At 60.7% G+C, this 16,864-nt stretch overlaps 1 protein-coding gene across 1 annotated transcript in view; it reads right to left on the minus strand.

The window, feature by feature from the left end:
- LAMC3 (laminin subunit gamma 3) overlaps positions 1-12,528 on the minus strand; it is a 38,502-nt gene extending 25,974 nt beyond the window's left edge. Inside the window, exons 1-4 of the mRNA XM_040963841.1 lie at positions 12,156-12,528; positions 5,006-5,310; positions 2,507-2,637; positions 625-791 (exon numbers count right to left, since the gene is read on the minus strand). Of these exons, the coding sequence (XP_040819775.1) occupies positions 625-791; positions 2,507-2,637; positions 5,006-5,310; positions 12,156-12,528 (976 nt within the window). The remainder of the gene's footprint in view (positions 1-624; positions 792-2,506; positions 2,638-5,005; positions 5,311-12,155) is intronic.
- Between the last annotated feature and the right edge of the window lie 4,336 nt (positions 12,529-16,864).

A 16,864-nucleotide genomic window follows, 5' to 3' on the forward strand; every position in this document is an offset into this window, starting at 1 on the left:
GCCCTAGCGGCCCAGGTCCAAGAAGACAGCAAACCCAAGAGGTGCCCGGGGGCCATGCCTGCACAGCAGCCCGCGTGTGAAGTCACCGTTCCCACCAACTATGGCAGTGCCAGCCAGACCTGGCACCAGGCGATGGCGGCTGGGTGTGGGTGCCTGACACAAGACGGATGACTGCCTGGAGAGACCTGGGGCAGCTGGAACAACTGCCAGGAGGAGTGGGGACAGCAGGGGACCCCACCCCCGTCTACCCCCACAGGAGGAATGGTGGCCTCAGCTCCACTGGGGAGCTGGGGTTGGGCAATTGCGGCCACATCATACAGGGCCTACGACATCAAAGGGCTGGGAGAAGGGGGCAGGGGACTCATGGGACAGGCAGGGGCAGGTCACCCCCCACCACGGACATGGAGCAGCCTGGCTTTCATTAGCAGCTGGGGTAAGAAAACAAAGGCAGACGTGGTATGTGTGTGCGGGGGGTGGGTGCGCCCTGGTCCTCCCACAGTGGCGCCTTGCTGGGTAGACTTAGGCTGGGGAGTGGTTTTGGGAGGAATTGGGGAAGCATGTCCCACCAGGAGCAGCCCCCACCAGCCAGGCATCGGTCAGGGGTCTATTTGCCAGGCCACTCACGCAGACACTCGTGGGCGGCCTCAGCCGTGCCCCGGGCCCACGGGCGGTCCTGGAAGAAGGGCAGGCAGCGCTCGCAGTCGGGGCCGGTTGTGTTGTGCTGGCAGTGGCACACCAGCTGGCCAGAGGCGTCAGGGCCGCACGAACTGGCGTGCCCGTTGCATTTGCACCTGGCAAGGTAACATGGAGGATGCTCACGACCAGGCAGGCAGCCCCATGTCGGGTGTGAGCCCCAAGGCCCCCACTCATCAACAGGCTCACAACGAGCACCTGCTATGACCTACCACGGGAGGCTCCTGCCTCTTAACATGGACATGATTATCCCACGAAGGAGGAACTGAGCCTGGAGAGGCTCCTAATACCCAACAAGGGCATCCCTTAGAGGCGCCAGTTCAAGTCCTGGCTGCTCCAATTCTGACCCAGCTCCCTGCTAACGCACCTGGGAAAGCAGCAGAGGGCGGCCAAGCACCTGGGCCCATGCACCCACATGGCAGACCCAGAGGAACCTCCAGGCTCCTGGCTTTGGATCAGCCCAGCTCCACTGTTGCGGCCATTTGGGGAGTGAACCAGCAGATGGAAGATCTTTCTGTCTCACCTTCTCTCTAACTCTGTCTTTCAAATAAAGATAAATAACATTCAAAAGGATCCGAGGCTGGTCACCACAGCCCCCATGGGGGCCAGCTTAATGACCTACCCTAAATCCCAACCCAGTTTGTGTCTTCAACAGCAGCCCCAGCTCACATCCCCACACCTGCATTAGAACAGGAGTCAGGCAGACAAGCATGGGCACAGAGGCACGGCGGGCGGCTACGCTGTGAGTCCGGCAGGGCCTGCCCCACGTGGCCATCACCTCTTCCCCATACCCCAAATGACCAGATGGAAGCTGCTTAGGGGACAGTGGCCGCGGCTTCCAGCTCCGGGCCTTGCCCTGGACCCAGCAAGGGGCTTGCTTCTTCTTGCGTGAGCCTCACCAGGGAGGCGGGAGGGTCGCGGTCACCAGGGAACCAGGGGCCAGAGCATGGACAGACACCGCCTCCCCAGTTCTGGGAGGGATGACACACACAGCACCTGGTGTGAAAGGCTCCAACTAGGAGAAGGCAAGCAAGGACACGAGCCACCTGTGCGCACCCAAGGACGGCCTCCCCAGCCAGCTGCTGCCGGCGGGTGGCCCAGCTCTGGCAGCCGGGGCCCAGAGGTCTGACGGTCAAGGCGTTGGAGCTCACGGTCTCTGCCATCCTCACAAGACCTTGTGTGGTTTGAGCTGACACACGTGTGCATGTGTGTGTCCGGGGGGGGGGCGGATTCCTCACCAATACACTCCATCAGGCAACCCAAGTGCAGACATGGGGGCCCCAGCGCCTCCTGACACAGCCAGGTGTCCCCCATCCTCGGAAGCTCAGCAGCTGAGTCTCATCCTGCCCCCCAAGTGTGCTGCTTCCTGGACCTTGGCAGCTTTCCCACCCTGCTCCGGCCCAAGCTCCGGCCGCCCGCCCGCCCCAGGCTGTCCTGTCGGGGCCCAGGTCCCTAACACCAACTTCCTCCCCACGGGGCAGGCTGGAGTGTGGCAAACCCTGGGCCTCCCCTGAGTTTCCCACCAACAGACCATGTGATGGATCCTCAAGGCTCCACACCCCCCACTCTCCCCCACCTTTCTGCTGACCACTGTCCCCCAACGTACTCCACACCGGAACGCTCCCCTCCCCTCTGGCCTAGCATGCCCTTGCCTCCCTGCCGTTCACAGATGCCTCTCCTCAACGCCTGTTTCCCTCCCACCCTCTGAGATGCGGAGTGCAGCGGGATGGGGGCAAGCACAGGGGAGCAGGGGAGGGGTCCAGCTCCCTCCCTTGCCCTGGGGTTCCTCATCGCCTCCCCCCACCGCACCTACCTGCCGCCCACGGAGAAGTCAGACACGGCATAATAGTAGGATTGGAGCACTTTGGGGTCCTTGAAGATGTCGTCCCCAAACGTGTTGAGACGGTCTAGGGAGATGAGGAGCTCCATGCTGGTGACCCACTCCTGGGGCGGGCAGACAGCAGGGCGCACTCCTGAGCCTCAGCCAGGCCCGGGCCAGGCAAGCTCTGAGAGGCTGCAGAAAGTGGGAGCCCATGGCGGAGGCCTCGGGCTTGCATGAGCTAAGTCAAGCCCCTTTAGGCACCTCTAGCCGCAGGCCCCAACGGGGGGCAGGGACTCAAGGCTGTGTCCCATGAATTGTTGCTGGGGCAGGGCCGCTCCTGGAGCCCGAGCCAGGGGTGTGGGCAATCCACGTGAGGGCTTCTGACATTTCCATCCAGCTGCTGTTACAATCAGAGGCGGATTTGGCTGAATATTAATCAGCGTTTTAATTCAGCTGGGGAGCCCCCCAGCTTAGCAATCAAGATGGAAAAACGAGAACCTGGCCACTTGCCTTCCTGCCCCAGCGTGACTCAGGACAGCTGGCCCGTCCTGTCCTGGGCACCCATGGCCTCCACCTGAGAATGTTCCAGCTGGGGGTACAGGGACCTGATGTCAGCAGACCCAAGGCTGCCCAGAGGCGGCTACGCCGGTGCAGCTAGGTCACCCCACGCATTGGGGCTGGTCTTGCAACCCTGGTGACAGATCAAACAGACGGAGGAGCTTCCTGGTGGTAGAGCTGGGCTGAGGGGTCTTTCCAACCCCCAGGTCAAGGCCGGCCTGCCTGCCTGAATTTTCCCACCCAACCCTCATCACACCAGAGCTGTGACTTCCAGCTCTGACCTGTCCATCAGTCCACCAAACCACTGGCCATGAAGGGGCAGGGTCACATGAAGGGGGATGGGATTGGGAGGGGACAGGACAGGACCCCTCTGCCCCATGCTAGGGGGCTCCCTTGACGCCTTAAAGATCATTTGAGGGCAAGCAGAGGCCTTGATGTTTTATGAGCAACAGGCTGTTGCAACTTGTAGTGGTTCTAGCCAAAACCACAAGTGGACTCGGAGATGGCCCTGGCAGACGCCAGGCAGTGGCGGCTCCAGCCCTGCAGGCATGGCCGGCTCGTCCTACGCTCCCCTGCGACCTTGCCCCAGACCCCCTCGCCCCCAGCTCATGGACACAGCTTTTGTTCCGCCCACCACACGGGCTGCCGCCTCTGGGATGTCCACTGGGGGGGACGGGGCGCCTGCCTTCCTGGGTCGTCTTCCAGTCTTGGCTCCTGCAGGGAATAGCTGCTGCCTCGTGTACAATGCCCGGGACACGGGGGCAATGGGTGAAAGCTGGCTGCTGCCCGAGGCTCTCCCAGTGTCCTGCCTCCTGTGCGTGCCCCAGGTGTGTGTGTCGGGGAGGTGGGACTTGCAGCCTACACGGCTCAGGGCCCCAAGAAGTCCTGATTCCAAACCAAATCCCACTGATGACATGGGATGTTTTACAAGGTGCAGGCAGGGACCGGTATCCTGACAGAGAGGCTGGACCCTTGCTCTTGGCTCTAGGAAAGCGACCCTGACAGCTGTGGACCAGCTGACCTGAGCAGCGTCCCCCCATCAGACCACACCAAAACACCTCTGTGGACGCTGTGACTTCTGGCAGGAACCTTGGGCCATGAGGCGTCAGCTGGACCAGCCACACCTGCACAGCCAGCCTCCCACGGAGGCCCCAGATGTCCAGGTTTAGGGCGTCCCCGCCGGCAGTGACATGTCATTTGTGGTCAGTATAGTCCACAGGACCCCACGGAGGCTGCAGGGGGAGGACCCATCCCAGGCACCGCTGCCCCTGGGCCGTCATTGGCATCCTTCCCACCTGACCTTCAGAACTAGAGGGACCTAGTCCAGACATGACTGGATAGAGCCTTGGCTGTGACCATGACGGCCCCGGATCGGAGCAGGAACACGCAGTGTGTACGCCCGGCTCCGACTGCTGCACGTCCATTCGGCCCACCCCAGAGCTGACGCCCTGTGAGGCAGACACCAGCACACGTGGCCACGTCAACCCAGATGTATGACATGGAATGGAACTGCGCATTCGGCCCGCAGGCTCCCGCCTGTGACGAGGCGGCCAAGAGCCTGCCCATACTGCTCAGGGATTGACACTGCCCCGCACACGGAACCTCCGGAAATCCTGGGCTTGCCGCTCCTAGCAGCCTTGGAAACGCATGGGGCAGGCCCTGCTGACAGCTCCAAGGAGGAGATGCCCGTCCCCACAGCAGACAGTTCCAGAGAATTCCAGCTGGGAGTCTGCACCCCAGGGGCTCCCATGCACACCCCTGCAAAGTCCCTTTCCCACCCTGGGCCTCAATTCCCCACCTGAGTGAGGCAAGGGCCAGAGCCCACCCCAGCTCCACCCACCTAGCTCCACCCTGCCCAGCACCCACCCCCAACCCGCCCCTCCCATCTGCAGCCCAGTGTGCCACCCCCTCCACCCCTCCCCACTCTCCCACCTGTAGCCCCGGGCTCTCCTCGAAGTTGTAGGCGCTGGGCCGGCCCTCCAGGGTGGAGAATGCTACATTGCCGCCACTCAGCGGGGAGATGTCGCTGAACTCAGAGGTGCAGAAGGCCACACGCTCGTCCTGGCCCGGCCGCAGGTAGTGGCCCTCGGGCCGGCCGTAGGTCTTGAGGCAGGAGGCGCTATAGTACTGGTACGGCTCCCAGGGGCCGCCGGCACGGCTGCGCTTGTAGATGGCGAAGCTCTCTGGTCGGCTGGTGTGGAACTTGAGCCGCACGTAGGTGATCTCATAGGCCTTGCCTGCGGCCGTGAGAGGGGGACCCATTTCACAGCAGGGAAAGGAAAGGTGGAACCCCAGCTGGGGGAGCAGACAGCTACACTGCACAGCCATTCCTGTGGCATCGGAAGAGCCAGCAAATGGCCCGTGCTGGTAAGGAGGCCGAGAGGCCCTGCTGGTGAGACCCACCCAGTGTGCTCACAGGGGGCGAGGGGAGAGCAGGTGGCCGTGCTGCACAAAGCTAGGACAGAGTACACACTTCTGCCGCTGGGGTCCTCAGGAAGGAGCTCCCTTCCCATCCAGCTCCCTGCTAAGGCGCCAGGGAAAGCAGAGATGGTCCAAGTTCCTGGATCCCTGCACCCCTATGGGAGACTCAGAAGAAGCTTCTGGCTCTTGGCTTCAACCTGGCCCAGCTCTGGCTATTGTGGCCATTTGGGGTGTGAACCAGCGGGTGGAAGCTCTCTCTGTGTGTCAGTTATTCCTTTCAAACAAATCTTAAAGAGGCTGGGGAAGGAGTGTGGTGCTTGGTATAGCCTGGGAAGAGGAAGAACATTCTGGAGAGAGCCACGGCGGGGTTGCACACGTGTGCCTGCCTGAGTGCCACCCCCACGCTTACCCATGGCGGTGATGGCCAGGTGTCTGTGCCCGGGAAAAGATGGGCTGGGAGTAGGGGGTGCTGTCCTTTTGGAAAAGGAAGCCAGCGACATGGATGGATGAGCCGCGAGAACATTCCAGGCTTAGCCAAGAAACCCCACTTCCACACGGGCCCCCCACCAGGACAGGGGGGACCACCTGGGCCAGCTAAGGGGACTGCAGGGCGGAGGACGTGGGAGGGCAGGCCCACAGTGCCAGGAGCCACGCACAGCACAGAAGCGGGAGTGAAAACGCCGAGCGAGAAGCGAGAGCAGAGAAGGCACGTGCGGCGCCATCCGACACGGTGGGCAGCAAGGGACGGCTGTGTGTTGCCCAGCCACCTGCTGCGCCCACAACTTGGCGGGCCTTTCCCTCCTCTCCTGGTTTTTCAACATTTTTCCAATCTTCTCCCAGGAAGCGTGTTCTAATTTAAAAGCCAAGGAAAACACGTTTTGACAAAAAAAAAAAGTCTCCAAAGCCATTGCCTTGTTTTAAGATGACTCAACCTTGGCCCTGCCACACCTATTGCCTTGCAAGAAAGGCACATGCAACAGCAGAGGGGGCTGGGGGTGGCCGGAGGGGTCGGCTCTGGGATTCAGGGGACTCTTGGGGGCCTCGCCACCAGGTTCAGGTTCAATGCCCACTGGGGAGGAGGAGGAGGAAGCCAGATAAATCCTTCGCCGTCATTATGTACCAGTGAGAGCCGAGGCAGGCCAGCAAGTCGGGCGTCTCGGTTTGGTGACAACAGCCAGCATTTAGTGAGCATCTACTGCATGCCAGGCACCCTGCCTTTTTACACACAGGGCACCCCAAAGGCTCCATCGCCGTGGACAATGAAAGGACTCAGCTACAATAACAGCTGGGTCCCTTCTTGACCGTGCGCCCCCAAAGTGGCTGTCAAGAATGAGGCCACTCCCGCCTAGATCCCCAACAAGACGGGACTGGTGCCCCCAGGGATGGGGTCCCAGGGTCCCAGCCTCCACCTGCCGGCTGCTGCAGCACAGCTGAGGCCCACCCAGGCCACGCGTGGGGAGTGCCAAGCTGTAGGCTCCGAGCAGCTGGACCTTAAAGAATGACTTGGGGACAGACATAAATCCAGCCCGGCCCACATCCGGCACTAACCCAGCACAATGCGCCCGGAATGAACGGCTTATTTTGGGAAAATGGAAACAAAGCAAAGTCCTTTAATTGGAGCCATCTGGGGATCAGGGGCTTGGGCGGCGGAGGGGCAAGGGGCAGGGCGGGGAACTGAGCTGGGAATGCGTGGGCGAGCCTACCCTGCCCTCGGCAGGGACAACTGCTCCCAGCCCCTGGAGGCTGGTCCCTGGCTCCCCTGGTCTGGCCACCATGAGTGTCTGTCGTCCCTCTCCCAGCCCAGGCTTCTTGGCAATTCTGTACACAGCGAATTCCTGCCAGGAGCCGGGCTTGAGCTGAACCAACACAGCTCTCCTGTTGCTGGCATGCATTTGAGCTGCCAGTGTGTGAGACAGTCCCGTTGTCTACAGGCCGACCCGGAAAGAACAGAGCGACCCCATCCGACCGGTCACCCACTGCCTAGGGCCTTGGGAGGTCACAGGGACCAGAGATTATGGGATGGAGGAGGGGCTGGGACAGGGAGGGGAGAGGGAGAGCACAGGATGACGGCCCAAGTGCGCACTTAGCTCCCTGCCATTCGTGTGGAAGACCCAAAAGACTCTGATCTTGACCTAGCTACTTACAGATCTAAGCACGGATGGGATTCTCTCTCTCTCGGATGCTCCACCTTCCAAATAAATCCACCAGTCTTCACAAGGTCCAGAGAACGCATCACCTCATCGCGACCAGAGGTAACAAGGACACACACACGGGGGTGTGGCCACCACCACATCTGTCCAGGCTCTGTCCAACGCTGCCCCGTCTCGCCCCCCTCCTCTAGGCCGGCAAACTATTCCACTTTCTGTCTCTGCATCTGAGCACGGCAGAGAGTTCACACTTCACGTGGCAGTCACGCTGCCATGTCTGCCTCCCCTTGCCCACGAAGCCTGGCAGCCAGCACCACACGCCCTTCCTTTTCTGGGCAGTGTAGTATTCCACTTCCTCATGTCAGTAAGAACTTCTGGTCACTGCCTTTTGGCTGCATGGGTACAGCTGCCAGGCACACAGGTGCCCTCACCCTGGGACTCACAGGGAGAGTCCTGAATGTGCCCTGGGTGCCCAGAGATTACTGGGGTAGGAGACGGTGTGAGAGCAGAGCCAGTGGCATGGGAGAGAGGGAATTCTGGCAGGGGTACAGCCCGGGGTGAACAGCAGCTGGGCAGGGCCAGGGAGGCTGCCCCGCCATAAACATCATGACTTGGTCACGTGGGATGTATCTGTGAGAAGGAGCGTTGGTTCCCGGCACTGTGGCCTGGCCGACAGGGCAAGTGACTGGAATACCATGCCTCAATTTCCCTACTTCACAACCCCAGGGCTCCAGGAGCCCATGCTGAGGCAGGGAGCGCCCACAGCAGTGCTGGGCACAGCTCAGGGTATAGCTGCTGCTCTTACCTACCTAGCATTCCGGGCAGAGGGTCCTGGGCTGGGCTGAGGTGGAAGGCAGGTGGGTACGGGGGTAGGGGGGCGCGGCTGTGCAAACAGGTGTCCTGCACGCAGCCCAGACGGGGGCCGACGCAAACAAAGCCAGCCCCATGCAAGTGTGACCGCTCTGCAGAAACCAAGAGCAGGGGCCACAAGAACACACACAGGAGGGGCGAGAACGCAGGGCGGGCCGGCGTTCTCCAGGCGCGAGCCCTGGGCTCAGAGCATGGCTGAGACCCAGAGCCAGGCACAGTGTCAGCCCAGTGGTGGCCCGCAGAGGACAGGGCCCATCTGGGCTGAGGGGGAGGCAGATGGGCCCCAGACACTCCTTATCCCTAGGCTTAGGGTCGTCCCCATTCCTGCCACTCCTCGCTCTGTCCTGGGAGGCACAGAGAGGCGGCCAAGGCCACTTCCGTTGGAAGGGGAAGGGAAACAGGCTAAATGGGGTCATTCCTTGTACTCCTGACCTGCTAGGGACTGCGGGCGGTGGGGCATGTTTCAGGCAGAATTCTCGAGGAGAAGCAAGGGGGACACAGCCCCCAGCACCAAGCCTTCAGAAGCAAACATGAGTGCCCACTGGACACAATGGAGCTAGCCATCACGGTGCGAGGCGGGCCCGTCTCCCCTCCTGCATGAACAGACCACATCACCTCCTTCAAGTGTGGGCAGGGCCCCGAGAGGGTAAGGTGCCACCCGCTCTGCCATCTTGGGGCTTGTCTTGTTCCAGCTCCGCCCCATGGCCCACAAGCCTGGGCTCAGGGAGAACCAGGACATTTGGGGGGGGAAAGGAGGGCAGGAGCAGCCCTACCCTCACCCCCAGCTCCCTGTTCTGCTCATTGAATGGGGACCCAGGGTCCTCCTGTGGTTCTAGAACCTTCTCAGCAAACCAAAAGGGTGCAGACAGGAAGGAGCACCCACCCACCCCTGCCCAAAGCCACGCTGCAGTCCCAGGAACAAGGCTGCAAGTTGACGGTCCTGGACACTGAGGGACTCACAGTTCACTCCTTACGGATCCCATGGGACCAGGAGCCACCTCCACGTCTCAGCTTCCCTGCTGAGTCATCTTGCTGGACAAGGAGTTGGGGGTCTGTGGCTGGTGCCTCTCCCACACTCTCCAGCCACCCCGGGGCCCTGGGTGGCTGGGGGGAGCTACCAGACCTGCTGTGCCCTTTCATCCCAGACAGGAAGGCCCGGCCCAAGCTCTGGACCAGATGGCGGGAGCCACAGGGGCGCTGGGAAAGCAACGACCTCCAGCCCCGGCCCGGCAGCCGCGCCTCCTGCCCCTCCCACCGGCGGTGGGAAGGAGGGGGGAGGAGTGGGGGACAGTGCCCTCAGAACTGGCCCTGAGTGAAGACAGAGACCAAGAGACTCCCCACCTCGCTCGCCTGAGCCAGGGACCCCACAAGGAGCCCAGACCCCCCACAACGACACCGCCCAAGCCAGGGCTGTTCTTGCCTCCTAACCAGAGCCCAAGGTCTCGTGTCTGTCCCAACAGCGTGGCCTGCCCTCGGGGGCCGCTCAGCCCACACTAGGCTCCACTCAGCAGCACTGAGTACCCAGAGGGACCCTCACGGCGCCCGCTCTGGAACCACCCCGGGAGGTGCGGAGGGGGTCGTTGGCCCAGCGTGTGCTGCTGCTGGACCCAAGTCCAGAGCCCCTTGAGAAACGCCCACCCTGCTCTTCCTCTCAGAGCGGGCAGAGGGTGTGGGCAGGGCCAGGCAGGCATCACTCATTGGCTTGATTTTTGGCTTGCTGTGTGGGCATTTCAGAAACACCCCCGCCCCATGTGCCTGGTGCCACATAGTGGTCAAAACACCAGCCCTGGGAAAGCCATCCTGGGCTGCGGGAGTGTGCACGTGTGCATATTAGAGCATGCTGCATGCATAAATGCATACACACAGAAGCATACTATGAACATACATGAGTGAGTACGCACATACATGGGGGTGTGCACGCCTGGGGCCCCCTGGCCTCGGGTCGCTCGCTGTGACAAGATCAGGCCCACCTCCCTCTCAGGAGTCCAGGCGGTGTCCAGGGGGACCCCACAGCCCAAGCACAGGGCTGGCCCGCAGGCGGTGCCCAGGGGGACCCCACAGCCCAAGCACAGGGCTGGCCCGCAGGCGGCACCCAGCAAGTGGGAACCGGCCCCAAGCCACTCGGACGACCTGCCTCTCCCTGCCAAGTCTGTGCCGGGCTGGGCCCTGTTGCCCCCGAGGTCCACCAACACGGGACAGCCTTCGTCAGAGCAGTGCATCTGCCCCTCCTGGACGCCTCCCTTGTGGCCTGGGGGTCCTGCCAGCCCCTCGAGCCAGCTCTCTGGCCTCCTCTTCTCATACTGGTTTTCCCGCCCATCTGGAAGCCCCACTCTGTGGCTCAGACAGGCCAAGGGGTGGGGGCACAGAGCTTCCTGGGGCTCACTGTCCTGGCCCCCTTCTCAGGAGTGAACCCCCTTGTGGCTCGCAGAGCTCACACGGAGGACTTCATGCTCTGCCTGCTGATCCTCGGGGGTGCGCACACCCAGACTGCCACAGAAGATCCCTGACCTCAGTCTTTCCATCTGAAAAATGGGTGCAGTCCCATCATCCCTTATCCCAATTCCAGACCTCAGCCTCGTTGAGAAGGGTGACGTAGGGTGCATGTCCTATCTGGTGGGGACATCTGCGGTGGGTCTGGAGGCGCCCAATGGATTTGAATGAGCGTCCAGGACCCAAGTAGGTGCACCTTCACCCTCACAATGGCAGACTGCCTCGGAATGGCGTCAGGTTGGCTTGAGTAGCCAAAAAGAATACTTGGAGAGGGCAGCCATCTTGCTCCATGGTTGGATGCCCACCTTGTCCAGGGGCACACCTGGATGCCCGCCTCACCCAGGGGCACGCCGGGGCCCGTTTCCAGCTCGGATTTTGGATCCCAGCTCCCCGACCCTGCAGACTAGGAGGGGAGTGGTAGTGGGGTGAGTGGGCTCCTGCCAACCCTGTAAGGAGAGCCGGCGGGCACACACACCGCGTCCTTTGCCCTGGCCCTGGCCCAGCAGCTGCCCGCGGTTAGCAGATGGGGGCAAGCTGTCTTGATCGCCGATCACTCTCCTCGCTACTTCTCAAGTAAAAATTAAAAACAAAAACAAAACCGTCAAGTTGCCAAAGCTTTGCGAGATTTTACAGGCGGGGCTGGGAGGTGGGAAGCTGCGCTGGGCAGGGTGGCAAGGGGCCGGCAGCTGCCCAGGTCCCTGCAAGGCTGGGCAAGGCAGGGCAAGAGGGTGCGACTAGGTGGGGACGCCCAGTCCTCATTGCTGGAACTGCCAGGGCTCCTGGATAATGGGGGCAAGGCGGGACAGCCAGAGGCTTGGCCCACCGGCCCAGCTACCCACGGGCACCGCAGAACTGGCTCCTGCTGCCTACAGGGCCTCAGCGCTAGGCTCAACCCCTTGGCTCAGGTGCCCAAGCACACACTCGGGCTGCCCCTGCCCCTGTAGGCACAGCGAGGCCCTTACCAGCCCACCCACCCTCAGAACGCCCAGCACCCCTCCCTTCTTGCCTTCCCCAGTCCCGCAACAGCTCTGGGGAGCAGCACTTTCCTGCACACAAAGCCACAGCTCCCTGGGGCTTCCTGCCGGTCCCAGCCCCACGGGGTGCCCCCAGGTCTGTCCCAGCCCACCGCGGGAGACCGGGTCCGCAGCGCTTACCCAGGCGGAGCGTGATGTTCACGGAGGTGGGGTACTGCACGCCGAAGGCCATGGACGGGCTCTGCCACCAGGTGGTCTCGTCCTGGCTATGGAAGTCGTTGAGGAAGGAGGCGTTGTGGTGGCGCAGGGGGTCGGCGGCGTCGCAGCGCTGGCACTGCGTCCCCGCGCCCGGCACGCCCACGTGCGGGCAGAAGTCCTCGGGCGGGCTCCCGCACGTGTGCGAGGCCTCTGCGCGCCGGCCGAACGCCGCGTTCTCGAACACGGGCATGCAGCGCTGCGGCCGCCCGGCGCCGTCGTAGCACGCGCCCATGTCCGCGCCCGCCGCCCGCGGCGCCGCCAGCGCCAACGCCAACAGGAGCGCGGCCCCCGCCATGCCCGCAGCCCCTGCCATGCCCGCGGCCCCGATGGCCGTGCCCGCAGCCCCGATGGCCGTGCGCGCAGCCCCGATGGCCGTGCCCGCAGCCCCGATGGCCGTGCCCTCAACCCCGATGGCCGTGCGCGCCCAAGGCCGGCTCGGCTCGCCAGTGGACGCGGGCGTCGCTGGTCGGACCGCCTTCCCCCGGCGGGCGGGACCCGCAACGGCCGGGGAGGGACCGAGGGCGGGCGGCGGTCCCCCAGCGCCCAAGAGGCGCGTCCCTGGGCGCTCACCCCCACCTGGTGGACGTGCCCGGGAGTGCCCGGCCCTGCTGGGGGACCAGAGCCCCTTTAAGCCACACTTTCTTCATCCTTAAAAATGGGGTTAGGGCCCGGTGCGACGGCTCAACGCATAAATCCTCACCTTGCACGCCCGGGATCCCATATGGGCGCCAGTTCTAATCCCGGCAGCTCCACTTCCCATCCAGCTCCCTGCCTGTGGCCTGGGAAAGCAGTCGAGGACAGCCCAAAGCCTTGGGACCCTGCACCTGCATGGGAGACATAGAAGAAGCTCCTGGCTCCTGGCTTCAGATCTGCTCAGCTCTGGCTGTTGTGGCCATTTGGTGAGTGAACTAAACTCTCTCTTGCTCTCTCTGTAAATCTGCCTTTTCAATTAAAAAATAAATCTTTTAAAAATTTATTTTATTTTTATTGGAAAGTCAGATATACAGAGAAGAGGAGAGACAGAGAGGAAGATCTTCCATCCAATGATACACTCCCCAAGTGGCGACAACAGCCGGAGCTGTGCCCATCCGAAGCCAGGAGCCAAGAGCCTGGCAGGGAACTAGATGGGAAGCATGGCTGCCAGGTTTAGAACTGGAGCCCATATGGGATCCCAGAGCTGGCAAGGCGAGGACTTTAGCCGCTAGGCTATGGTGCCAGGCCCATATATATATATATATTTTGATGGGGTTGGTGGAGGCAGCCATTGGGTCTCATGGTGAACACAGGTTAGGATGACCAAAACCCACAGGCCTGGGTTTGAGTCCCCTCCCCCTAAGATGTATTTGCTTATTTGAAAGGCAGTTACAGAGAGAGAGAGAGAGAGATCTTCCAGGCATTGATTTACTCCCCAGGGCAGTACTAGGTAGCATCCAGGAGCCTGGCAGTCTGTCCCGATTTCCCACATGGGCACAGGCGCAGGGACCCAAGCCATTGTCTCCCACGCCTCAGGTGCCTGAGCAGGGAGCCACCTGGAAAGTGGAGCCTCTGGGACTCCCAGACAGGTGCTCCTATGCGGCCCCTTCTCGGCTCTCAAAGCAAAATTCGAACCTGACCACGGTGGCGAAGGTCCCGGTCTTGTCACAAACACTGGCTCGGGGGGCGGTCCCGTCCAAGCGGACACCCAGTGCAAGCCCCTCAACCCCCCGGAATCTCGCAGGAGAAAAGCCATGGACCCACATCAGCAGGGGCTAAGGCGAGGCAGCTGCTCCCAGGGAAACCCCGAGGAAAACGGCAAGAAGCTTCCCAACAGAGCCCCAACGGTTCTTCTGCGCTCTTCCCAAATTCTCAAGGGCTGACCCTCTGGCGAAGCCACAGTCAGGGAAACGTAGCACCCTCATCAGTGTTTACCCACGTATTTAAATGTGTTTAAATGTGGGGTTGTGGCGGCAGCCTAGTGGCTAGAGTCCTCGCCTTGCATGCGCCAGAACCCCATGCGGGCACTGTTTCTAATCCCAGCTGCTCCACTTCCCATCCAGCTCCCTTCCTGTGGCCTGGGAAGGCAACAGAGGACGGCCCAAAGCCTTGGGACCCTGCACCTGTGTGGGAGACCCGGAAGAAGCTCCTGGCTCCTGGCTTTGGATTGGCTCAGCTCTGGCCATTGTGGCTGCTTGAGAAGTCTGCCAGTGGATGGAGGATTTTTCTCTCTCTGTATCTCCTTCTCTCTGTAAATCTGAGTTTCCAACAAAAATACAAAATTTAAAAAATGTATTTGATTGTGACAAACAGCCTGGTTCTGGGAAGGACTGCAGGCAGTGCAGTGGGTCCCAGAGTTTCCAGAGTTAAATCGTGGTAAGAGTTCTACATGGAGATCATCACTGATATTTAATGTTATGTTGGAAGACAAGGAAAATTAAGACATACCTATTTCACAGGGCAGGCACAGTGGCGCACAGGCTGATCTTCGCTTGCGGCGCCAGTATCCCACATGGGCACTAGTTTGAGTCCCGGCTGCTCCACTTCGGATGCAGCTCCCTGCTAATGGCTGGGAAAGCAGCAGGGAGTGGCCCCAGTGCCTGGGTCCTACACCCGAGTGGGAGACCCAGAAGAAGCTCCAGCCTTGGCCATTGTGGCTAGCTGGGGGTGAATCGGAGGATGGAAAAATCTCTCTTTGTCTCCATGTTCCAAGTCTTTTAAGACGTTTAAAAAATATTTATTGTCATTGGAAGGCAGATTTACAGAGAGAAGGAGAGACAGAGAGAAATATCTCCCTTCTGCTGATTCACTCCCCTGATGGCACAACAGCCAGAACTGAGCAATAAGGAGAGAGCTGGATTGAAAACAGAGCAGCTGGGACTCGAACCGGCGCCCATCTGGGATCCTGGAACTTATAGGTGTAGGATTGGCCACTGTGCTTTTTAAACAAGAAGTTTTTACTTATTTATATGGAAAACATTTTCACTCCTCAGATGCTCGCATCCAGCAGAGCTGGGCCAGGATGAGGCCAGGGACTCCTCACTGCCTCCTGTGTGAAGGCCAGGAGCCAGGAGCTACGTTAGGGTCCCCTGCATGATGGACAGGGACCCAAGGACTTGAGGCATGGCCTGCTGTTCTCTGGGGTCAGCAGGAAGCCAGAATTCAAAGTGGAACCAGGACCCGAACCCCGGCCCTCGAGTATGGTGTCCCAAGTGGCGTTTTAATTCTTCAGCCAGACACCTGCCCCCTAATTTATTTTTAATCAGAAGAAAAGCTTTCAGATGGCAGGAAGCACTTTCATATAGGATGCGAATGTTTGCCCATGTACTTGTGCAACGCCGTTAGTTAAAATTTTTAGTTGTGCTAAAACTCAGGAAGTTTCCATGCCAATCATTTTTCAGGCACAGTCAAGCCATGTTAATGGCATCCGCCCAGCCCTGCCGTCTCACCACCATCTTCCTCTAAGACTTTTTAAGATTTATTTATTTTTGGGCCCGGCACGGTGGCGCAAGTGGTTAAGGTCCTCGCCTTGCACGCCCGGGATCCCATATGGGCGCCGGTTCTATCCCAGCAGACCCGCTTCCTGTCCAGCTCCCTGCCTGTGGGCCAGGAAAGCTGTAGAGGACGGCCCAAAGCTTTGGGACCCTGCACCCGCGTGGGAGACCCGGAAGAGGCTCCTGGCTTCGGATCGGCATAGTATCGGCCCGTTGCGCTCACTTGGGGAGTGAATCATCGGACGGAAGATCTTCCTCTCTGTCTTTCCTCTCTGTATATCCGCCTTTCCAATAAAAATAAATAAATAAATAAATAAATAAATCTTTTTATTGGAAAGGCACATATACAGAGAGGAAGAGAGACAGAGAGGAAGATCTTCCTCTAAGACTTTTTTATCTTGCCAAAAAAAGCCCTGAAACTTTGTACCCATTTGGCAGTAAGTCTCTGTATCTTTGCTCACTCTCGCCAGTGAAACATAATTTTGACTGTTTTTATGAATAAAGAGGCCCACCCTGGGATGTATGCCTGGGCTCCAGGAGACTGGTGAAGGGTGCTGGGCAGAGCAGTGGCCAGCTGCAGCTGGCAGCGGCATAGCCGTGACGTCAGCCCCAGGACACGGGGAGGCACTGTGTGGCGCATGGCTGCTGTTGCAGAACAGGGACTGGAGGTCATCCACACTAGGGGATGCGGTGGCTCTGAGCGAGCGTCACTGCTGAACCTGCAAAGAGAGAGAAGACGACCAGCTCTGGCAGGTGCCAGGGAGCTGGAGGCAACCTCACCAGGACCCCGGGAAGGCGTCCCCGGTCAGGGTCAGAGCCCAGACTTGGAAGCAGCGGAGCCTGAGGCTGAGGCTGGACAACTGTGTGGGTGCATGGATGACCTCCTGACTCTTCAAAGAGCTCTGAAGGCTCCAGAGGCTGCAACCGAAAAAGGCAGGATGACCACGGGGTCCGGGCACAAGGGCCACCATGTGCCCCCTTCCCTCACCACCACTGTCCCCATGGCCAGCACTGAGCAGATTTCAGGCAGCTCAGGGCTGGGTGGTGATGCAGCCTGCAAAGGGACCAGCTGGGTGCAGCCACCGAGGGCACCAGGAACTCCTCTTGGGCTCAGCCCAGCTGCTCATGCCACCTGCTGTCTGGGCTTTTCCTCCATGAGCCGGA

Source organism: Ochotona curzoniae, unplaced genomic scaffold (assembly GCF_017591425.1).
Source record: "Ochotona curzoniae isolate NIBS_2020 unplaced genomic scaffold, NIBS_Ocur_1.0 scaffold_3208, whole genome shotgun sequence".
Lineage (NCBI taxonomy): Eukaryota > Metazoa > Chordata > Mammalia > Lagomorpha > Ochotonidae > Ochotona > Ochotona curzoniae.